The sequence below is a fragment of the Solanum lycopersicum genome, chromosome 1 (assembly GCF_036512215.1).
Source record: "Solanum lycopersicum chromosome 1, SLM_r2.1".
NCBI classification, from domain to species: domain Eukaryota; kingdom Viridiplantae; phylum Streptophyta; class Magnoliopsida; order Solanales; family Solanaceae; genus Solanum; species Solanum lycopersicum.
In genome coordinates, this window is record NC_090800.1 from 54961595 (window position 1) to 54971930 (window position 10336).

General features: G+C 36.7%; 1 protein-coding gene across 1 annotated transcript; it reads left to right on the forward strand.

Annotated features, from left to right (window-relative positions):
- Positions 1 to 916: 916 nt before the first annotated feature.
- LOC138342350 (uncharacterized) lies at positions 917 to 1222 on the forward strand. Its single transcript, XM_069294664.1, has one exon. The coding sequence runs from the start codon at positions 917 to 919 to the stop codon at positions 1220 to 1222; it is 306 nt and encodes a 101-aa protein (XP_069150765.1).
- The last annotated feature ends 9114 nt before the right edge of the window (positions 1223 to 10336 follow it).

Sequence of the window (10336 nt, forward strand, 5' to 3'; positions counted from 1 at the left end):
AAGGAAGGTTGTATGTACCAAGGGTTGATGAACTCAAAAAAAGGATCATGGAGGAAGCTCATAGCTCCAGATATTTTTTTTATCCGAGTTCTATAAAGAGGTATGATGACTTGAAGTTTATTGGTAGAATAATATGAAGAAAGGTATTGGTAAGTTTGTTGCTAAATGTACGAATTGTCAAAAAGTTAAAGTAGATCACCAAAGTTCTAGTAGTATGGCTCAGAATATACAACTTTTGGAATGAAATAGGGAGGTGATCGAACTTTATTTTTTTATTGGCTTTCCACAGTCTTGTAGTGAACATGATTCTATTTGGGTGATTGTGGATAATATGACAATATCATTCCACTTTTTTCCACTAAAGACTACCCATTCAGTAGAGAATCATGCTAAGTTATATATCCAAGAGGTAGTAAGACTTCTTGGGATTCTAGTTTCCATTATTTTGGATAGAGGTGCACAATTTACTGCATAAATCTTGAAGTCTTTCAACAAAATTTAGAGTCCGATAGGGATTTTGAGTACGATTTTTTATCCTCAGACTGATGGTCAAGCACGGCAAACTATCTAGACTTTAGAAGATATTTTGAGGACTTGTGTGATTTATTACAAATGTAACTAGGATAATCACCTATCTCTCTTTGAAGTTGCTTTTAACATTAGTTACTACTCTAGCATTCAGATGGCTCTTTATGAGGATCTTTGTGGGAGCTGATGCAGATTTCCAATTTTGATGGTTTGAAGTTGTTGAAGCTGGGTCGATAGGACAGGAATAAGTTCATCAAGTTATGGATAAAGGCAGAGTTATCCACGAAAGGTTGAAAACAACATAGAGTGGTAAAAATCCTACACTGATATTAGGAGAAGAGACTTAGAGGTTGTAGTAGATGATTAGCTAAACATTAAGGTTTCATCCATGAAGGGTGTTATGATATTTGGTAAAAAGGGGAAGCTCAGTCCCCGGTATATTGGTCCTTACAGAATATCCAAGAAGATTGGAAATGTAGCTTATCAGTTGGAGCTACCGCAAGAGTTAGCAGCAGTTCATCAAATGTTTCATATTTCAAAGTTGAAAAACTGCATGGGATACCCTTCACTTATCAAACCTACTAAGGATATTGGTATTAAATACAGATTATCGAATGCTGAGATCCCAGTTGAGATTCTAGATCGCCAGGTTCACAAATTGAAAACAAAGAAAGAAACTTCAGTTAAGGTCTGATGGAGAAATCAGTGTTTTGAGGAAGCCACTTGGGAAGCTGAAGAGGATATGAAAAATAGAAACACGCATCTCTTTGAGCTAGAGAAATTCCATATCAAGATACTTATTCTCTTCTTAGTACTCTTTAATTAATATATTGAATGTGTTTGATATATTTGTTTGATGTTTGGTATAAATGTTAGATATTACGCCCTTAGTCTACTTAGAATGATCTCATTTGTGGACTATTTGAAAGAACTAGAATTAGAAAGCAACATCTTGGAAATAATGAAAATCTAAACTTTTGCAAGTTATGTTAAGAATGAGTTTTTGTCAACTTCAAACAAACATAACTATCATGACAGGATGATCTAGGTGTCAAATAAATGTTACATGAATGTTCTTGGAATTATCTTTCCAACGCCACCTAGTTTGCTCATTTTTGAGTTTGTATGAGAGATCTGCCTGTTTGAAGTTAGGTTGTCTAGATAAGGAAAGTTAACTGGATTTTAAAGGGGTATTTTGGACTTTTCCACACTCACTTAATTTTTTTAGTTTTTGGTAAATAATCAGGGGTCTAAACTGAATTGGTTTAGTTTGCGCACTCAAAATTGTTCTAGGGTTTTACAGAAAAGAACTCAAGAGGAGAACAGAGGAGAAAGGTTAAGATTCGTCAATTCGTTGGTGAATTGCTTTCGGATTTTACAAAGGATACAATCCTACGAGGTATTTGAGTTCACATAGCATTGGTTTCATTCACCCACACACCAATTATGTTAATTTTAGCATTGAATTCATTCTAGAAAGTAAAAGGTTAATGTTTTTTATTTGTGTTCTTAAATTGACAATGAGATTGATGAGTTCTTGAGTAAATCATGTTGATTTTACGGTTGTGTTTGAGTAGATTCTTATGTAGATATATTGGGTATCTAAATCTAAAATTAAATTGAGAAAAACAATAGAAATTGGTTGAGTTAAGACAAGAAAACAAGAAGAAAAATTTGTCCGGTTTACTTGGGGTCGAGCTGGCACGACATGCCATTGATAGGCCTGTATGGCTGGCACGGCATGCCAGCACTGCGCCAATAAGCACCCTCTAAACTTTAAGGTCTTGCGCCCCATGCCAACAGTGTACCCTGGTAGTCTGCCCATACCCGTTTTTCATCATTCAGCCAGTCTTAGTTCTTTTAAAGTGTACTTACACTTCATGTCGATTTTAAATATTATAAATGACATCTAAACATATACAAATCACCTATAAACATGAATCATAACATTGAATCCATAAATTCAAATTTAAGGAAAGCTAAGGCCAAGTCTAGAGAGTTTTTAGGGTCTTTTCGAAAGTCTTTCTCAATTGCATTAAACTTGTTTTAAGACTTTAGTTTTGTCACGACCCAAACCATTGTAATAGTCACCCACTCTATCCTCTGGTTGAAGAACCATTATGCAACCAAAAGCAAGTAACTAAACTAAAATTATGGCAATTAAGTTACAGAAGGAAGTTAATTAACTAACCAATAGGGAATTTTAAACATATAGAATCTTAAAGTCAATGTACCAAAGTATCCAACAAGAAAGGATACATCCCCAAACTAATGAACTACCCATCCATCTAGAAAATATGTCTAAGACATGAAATGGTGGACATAAATGAAAGAGAATCGCATGGCAGCCAGGAAGAATTGACTTACCCTTCAATCGGAGAAACTATGAGTAATCTCTTAACAGAGGTCTATCAATAGCCGCTTGAATATGCTTGTACTCAAAAACAATTAGAGCAAGTGTAGAATCAGTACACAACCATTATGTACCGGTTAGATCACATGGATATCCCACTTGTATAACATAAACAAGTAAACATCATTATAATCACATGCATATATATCAACATATACAACATGATCAACATGGAAAATCAAGAATACATTTCACAATTATCATCACATCATTGGGCCTCAAGGAACAAAAAAAACCCAAAATATTAGCTTGTGTGGCAATCTAACCCCATTTTTATGCCGAAACGCGGTAACCGATTCAAGTTAGATTTGTGGAACATAGAAATCTGATCCCAAAGTTATTCCGGAACGTGACAACCCAATCCAAGTAAGCTTGCCGAAATGTGACAATCTGATCCCCAAGCACACATCACGGTCATAATCACAAGTATATTATCAAGATCATACATTTACATCATAATTTCATGACAACATCAATCATATATCTCATTTACAATAAGTGTGATCAATATTATAACATTCATACATCTACAAGTATCACAATGAAGTAAGAACATGCATGGATCACACAAACATAGACTCACATACATCTCGAAACAAGATTGTAATTGTAACAGCCTGTCTTACGCATATGCTTGTTCTATTCTTGTGATACTACTAGCCTTATAGTATAGGTAAGGGACCATGTTTCTCATATGATTAGTGTTAGTTTAAACTAGCCGTAAAGTTATGTATCATGCCATGCACGTTTCAATGTGACTACTGTAAGTTGACTCCGCCCGATGTATTTAAACTAGAGATAGTAAAGTGGTAATTGAGCTTTCAATTTAAAAGGTAAGTTCTAAGTTGGATCAAAAGGATGTAATATTATAAAATGAAATAAAATAATTGAGTTGCTTGCTTGGATTTATTAAGCTAGCAACTGCATCACCTACTTGAGCTATATGGGTAATGTTAAAGGGCCCAAGCTTGACAGACCAGCTTAAGAATTATAGTAGTGGGCTCACCTAAAGCCCAAACCTATTAAAAGAAAAAAAATATGAAAGAAAGCCCAGCAGCCAGGTCTGACAAGGCCCAATATAGATAAAGACCAAGTGAAAGCATGTAGGTGCATCACCTAGTTTGATCTTTTGAGCTGCTTGATGTGAATAAGCAAGTGCATTACATTCTTGACCAATTAGTGGCTGAAAATGGACCCCAAAAAAAGGAGGTTCTAGAGGATATTTATGTGGTCAATAAAGCTCCATATATATTCAATATGAGCAGATATTCTTCACCCATTTTAACACATAATATTGAGAATTATCTCCAACTCTCTCTTTTCTCTTCTAGATTAAAATAATAGTTTTTAGTTATTCTAGGGTTCTTCCAGAAACCCTCATATCTGCAAACCAAGGTGAGTGAAAACACTTGGATCTTGCTTAATTCTCCATGGATGAATAGAAAAAAATGTTATTCATGCTCAAGTATAAATACAAAAGCAGAAAATTTCAAGAAGCTAATGCTCACTTCCGTAGTTATTTGTTTAAGTGTAAAGGGAAGTTGAAGTTCTAAAAGAATTCAAGTTATAACGAGAAGTTGCAGAAATTGAGGTTAGGTTCCTTGTGTATGGGTTTGAGTGAGTAATTAGGGGCGTTGTAATGAAGAACTCAAGGGGTGGTGAATTCAATAATTGGTTGTTTGATAAAGAATATTTGGGGCTTTTCTATATGTATTATTGTTTGTGCAGCTTGGTTGATCTGGGGGAAAGGATATATAATGTATGTGTTGGACATAGGATGAAGGTGTGGTAATATACATTATGTTAAGGGCTGGATGCATTCATTGTCTATCAAAGTTAGCTACTATTTTACGAGGCTCACGGTGTGATAGCTGCTAAGTTTAGTTTACCATTATTTTATTTGTAGATTAAAATTGAAAAGGGCAGGTTTAATCGTGATACTTATATCAGTTAGAGGATAAGGTATGTAAGGCTATTCGATTTTATATGTCTTTGGCATGAAATCTGATACTTGCGACTAATAAAAATGAAGTGAATCTCATAAGTTTTATTCCTAGAAAAGGAAACATAGTGGCAGCGTATTATCTCCAAATAGCTAAAAATATTTCCCCCTCTCCGTAGTGCATAGACCTACTTCATTGTACATTCACTATTTTATTCTTGTGTAATTATCCCCCCAAATGCTTGTATAGAAATGGTATTTGCAAAAGCAAGTTTAGTGAATCCTCTTCATCATTGTTTGAAGTCAATTGTTTCATTTAAGCTCTTAAAGTAATGTGTTGATGTTACATAGCTCCTTATCTCATTGTTATTTCCTAGAAGTATTATTTTCAAGTCTTCTAAAACTGGTCGTACTTCCATATCTCCAAAATGATTATGACCACCAAAATAACATCTCAAAAGAGTTACAATTATCCAAAGAACAATCCTGAAAGAGTTATGAACTAATAACAACAATCTCAAGGATTAAAGAATCTAAGTGAAGAAATCAATATAATTACGGGTGGCATCCCAGGGGCGAAAACCCGGCATGGGTCGATCCCAATTGGTACATAAGGGTGGCAGCTCAGGGGCAAAATCCTAGCATGGGCCGATTCCTATCGGCATAAAAAAGGTGGCACCTCAGGGGCAAAAGTCTAGCATGGGCCGATCCCAAATGGTGTAATTATGAGGACCTCATCCCAGGAGTTAATATGCTTAGCATGTGTCATCCTATTCTACCACTGATCAGCTAGTCACTTGTATCACATGCGCTACAAAGATTACAACATACAAAAAAGTAAAGAAAACAATGTAACTTACGTGATCTCACAAGAGTAAGCAAAGGTGGTCTTCTCTCCTGATCTATGCACTCATATGTTGATACTTGATTTCATTTGAGCCCTCATATTACATATGTTATATCGCCTTACATATTCAGTACATTTTTTTGTACAGACGTCCCTTGCTGGTGACGCTGCATGCACATGTACTCCAACTAGTAGACCTCCTCAATCGGAGCATATGACACTCACATACTTATGGTGAGCTCCATGTTGATTAAGATCTTTACTAAGTCCTTGGTAAATTTATTTAGGTATTGTATCGTAGTTAAGGTAAGTTGGGGTTTGTCCCGACCTACTTTAGGTCTTCTGTCTTTTTTGAGGCTTTGTAGACGTATGTGCATAGTTCAGTTGTGTCTTAAGGAGGTTTTGGCCTCAATGGCCAAGTCTTGTATATAAATTTTTAGGTCTACTTATGTTTGTTTTTATCGTTGCGTACTTTGTGAACTTGTCACGCTTGTTATAGTTATATGCATAGTAAGAACATATTTTAGATTGGTTCTCTCGGTCCCTTAGGGCATCGGGTGCCTGTCCATCTTAATGGGATTTGAGGCATGACAAAAGTGGTATCAGAGCAGGTCTATCCTAGGGAGTCTACAAAGGTGTGTCTGTGTAGAGTCTTGCTTGTGGATGTGTCGTGCACCACCTCTATAAAGAGGAGGCTAAGGGATTTGTAGGAGTTGTCTCATTTCTTTCATTTCTTAGATCGTGCAACAAAGCCAATGTTATAGGTGATTCATATCTAATTTGTAAATTGTTTCATCATAGCAAAGATGTCGATTATGAGAAGGAGTAAAAGTAATGGTAAAAGAGTAGATGTGGCTGCCCAAGAAAGGACCAGCCAACCACTACCAAGTCAAGCTTTTCAAAGTAGGGATCAACATAAGTCTCTATCACAGACTTCCCCGACGCCTCCATCTTCTGAAGAACTAAGGAGGGAAGATGAACCTCAGGAACCCCCTATTAATGATACCGAGCAAGATTTTGGCAATGTAGTCCAATTATTGACTTGATAGATGTTGGTTATGGCCAAAGGCAAGATAGCCTAGTTGCAGGTACTTGTGTTGTAGATAGAGCAGCTAGAACATGGATACGTGATTTTCTTAACTTGGACCCTCCATAATTCCGCCCGTCAGATCCTAATGAAAATCTGCAACACTTTATAGATTAAATCAAATGCACTTTATATTATGCATGTAGGTGGTAAAGAATCACTTGAGCTAGCAGCACATAGATTAAAGAGTGTGGCTATATTGTGATATGAAGCTTGGAAGCAATCTAGGAGAACGGATGCACCTTCAGCTACATGGAAAGAGTTCAAAAAGTCATTTCTTGACCATTATCTCTATTAGAGATCCGAGAGTCCCATGCGGATCAGTTCTTAAATCTCCTCCATGAGGTATGAGCGTGAGAGAGTACAGTCTCAAATTCAATTTAGTGGCCAGATATGCTCCTAATGTAGTAGCTACCATGGAGGATAGAGTTCATCTATATGTGGATAGATTATACCCATATTTAGTTAGAGACTATACCATTGCTTCATTGAATAAAGACATGGACATAGTAAGGATGCAGGCCTTTGCGCAAAAGTTGGAGGATCAAAGGCAAAGAAGAAGGGCACAAGAGTTTAAAACAGGGCATTATAAAAGGTCCAAATCCATGGGGCAGTTTATACCATCCCAAGGTTAGTTTAGGCCTCGATTCTCTAACAGACCACCTAGGCCATAATTTTTCTGCTCTGCAGCTAGTTCTCTAGCATAGTTTCAACGGTTTAGGGGCAATCAGTTTGGGCAAAGAAGTGAAAGACAAGGCTCACAAATAGTGGGTCATCAAGAGTAGGGAATTATGAGCCAATCAAGTCCTCTTCGACATCCTTGTAAATATTGTGGGAGGAATCATCTAGGGGAATGGAGGTTTGGGACAGATGTTTGTTTTTGGTGTGGCACACCAGGACATATGATGAGTAACTACCCTCATAGGGGCGTGGGTGGCATTGCACACCCAACTAGATAAGTTTTTGCATCAAACTCATCAACACCTTATTTGGGTAGGGGGATACATATGCCCACAGTTTGTGGTAGAGGATACAGGGGAGCATCTAGTTCTAGTGAAGGTCAGAATCGCACATATGCACTAAGGGATCAACAAAATTCAGAAGCCTCGCCCACATATGGTCACAAGTTCGTTGTCCATCTTTTCACATATTGTATATGCATTAATTGATCCAGAGTATACACAATCATATGCTACACCATTGATTGCTGGAAAGTTCAAAAGAACACCAGAATTATTGGTGAAGCAATTTGAAGTGTCTAAACCGATTAATGAGTCTATTATAGCTAGAAGAGTTTATCGTAATTGCATTATAACTGTTTGTGATCGCGATACATTGTCTAACCTTGTTGATCTAGACATGGTAGATTTTGATGTCATACTGGGTATGGATTGGTTATCTTCTTTTTATGCCACGGTAGATTGCCGATCTAAGATAGTGCATTTCCAGTTTCCAAAAGAGGTAGTCCTCGAATGGAAAGGTAATATTGGGCTCCAAGAGGTAAATTTATTTCTTATCTTTAGGCAAAGAAGATGATTTCCAAAGGATACATATGTCACCTGGTCAGAGTGAAAAATTTAGATATAGAGCCACCAACCCTTCAATCTGTTCCACTGTAAATGAATTTCTAGATGTGTTTCTTGAGGATCTTCCAGGTCTGCCTCCAGAACGAGAAGCAGAGTTTGGTATTGATATGCTTCCAGATACTCAACCTATCTCAATTCCTCCTTATAGAGTGGCTTCTTTAGAACTAGGGAGTTGAAGGAGCAATTAAAAGACTTATAAGAAAAAGGATTCATAAGGCCTAGTATGTCTCCATAGGGAGTACCAGATTTACTTGTACACAAGAAAGATGGATTGTTAAGAATATATATCGACTATGGTAGTTGAATGAGGTAACAATTAAGAACAAATATCCCCTATCTAGAATTGATGATTTGTTTGATCAGTTACAAGGTGCTAGGTTTTTTTTCAAAGATCGACCTGAGGTAGGGTTATCACCAAGTGAGGGTCAAGGAAAAATATATACCTAAGACAGCTTTCCGAACGCGGTATGGTCATTTTAAGTTCTCAGTCATGTCATTCGGGCTAACAAATGCAATAACTTTTATAGATTTTATGAATAGGGTGTTCAAGACATTTTTAGATGTGTTCGTGATAGTGTTCATAAATGAAATTTTGGTGTATTCAAGATCGTAAGAGGATCATCATAACCACTTGCGGCACATTTTACAAATTCTTCGTGATTGTAAATTGTATGTGAAGTTCTCTAAATGTGAGTTCTGGGTTAAATGTGTGGCAATCTTAGGTCATATTGTATCTAACGAAGGAATAAAGGTTGATAACCATAAGACAGAAGTTGTGAAAAATAGACCAAGACCTACAACTCCTATGGAAATCTGTAGTTTTCTTGGATTGGCATGTTATTACAGAAGGTTCATTGAAGGATTCTCTTCCAATGTTGCACCCTTAACAAATCTAACATACAATGAAACCAAGTTTCAGTGGATTGATGAATGTGAAAGAAGCTTCAAAGAGCTAAAGAGTAAATTAACTTCTACACCTGTATTGGTACTTCCAGAAGGCACAGAAGGTTATGCAGTGTATTGTGATGCTTCTGGAGTGGGATTAGGTTGTGTTGATGCAGCATGGTAAAGTTATAGCTAATGGATCAAGGCAGCTATGGCTACATGAGAAAAATTATCCAACCCATGATCTAGAGCTAGCAGCAGTTGTGTTTGCTTTTAAGATATGGTGCCACTACTTGTATGGAGTTTATGTTGACATATACACTGAAGACAAGAGTTTGCAATATATATTTAAGCAAAAGGACTTAAATCTAAGGGAACGAAGGTGGCTGGAGCTATTTAAAGATTATGATATTGATATCTTGTATCATCCTGGAAAGGCAAATGTAGTAGATAATGTTTTAAGCCGTAAAATACTAGCAAGTATTTTTGGGCAGTCTGTGGAACGACAAGAAATACTAAGCATTTATTCCAACTAGCTAGTTTGGGGGTTTGCCTTCTTGAATCTCAAGATGGAGGGGTTATTGTGCAAAATGCAGCAGAATCCTCATTAGTAGTAGAAGTGAAAGACAAGCAGTATACTGATCCTGTTCTTTTACAGCTTAAGGAGAATGTAAAACATGGTATGACAAATTTATTTGACCTTTCGCAAGAGGGAGTACTTTTATGTCAAAAAGATTGTGTGTACCTAATATAGATGAACTAAGAAAGAGGATCATGATGGAAGCACAGCATTCAAGATACTCTGTTCATCCGGGGTCAACTAAAATGTATCATGACTTGAAAGAAATGTATTGGTGGGGGGACATAAAGATGGGCATTGTAGAATTCATGGCTCAGTGTCCAAATTGTCAATAGGTAAAAGTAGAACACCAGAGGCCTGGAGGTTATATGCAGCATATAGAAAATTCAATTTAGAAATGGGACATGATCAACATGGATATTGTCACTGGTTTTACTTGCTCATTCTGGAAGTTTGACTACATATGGG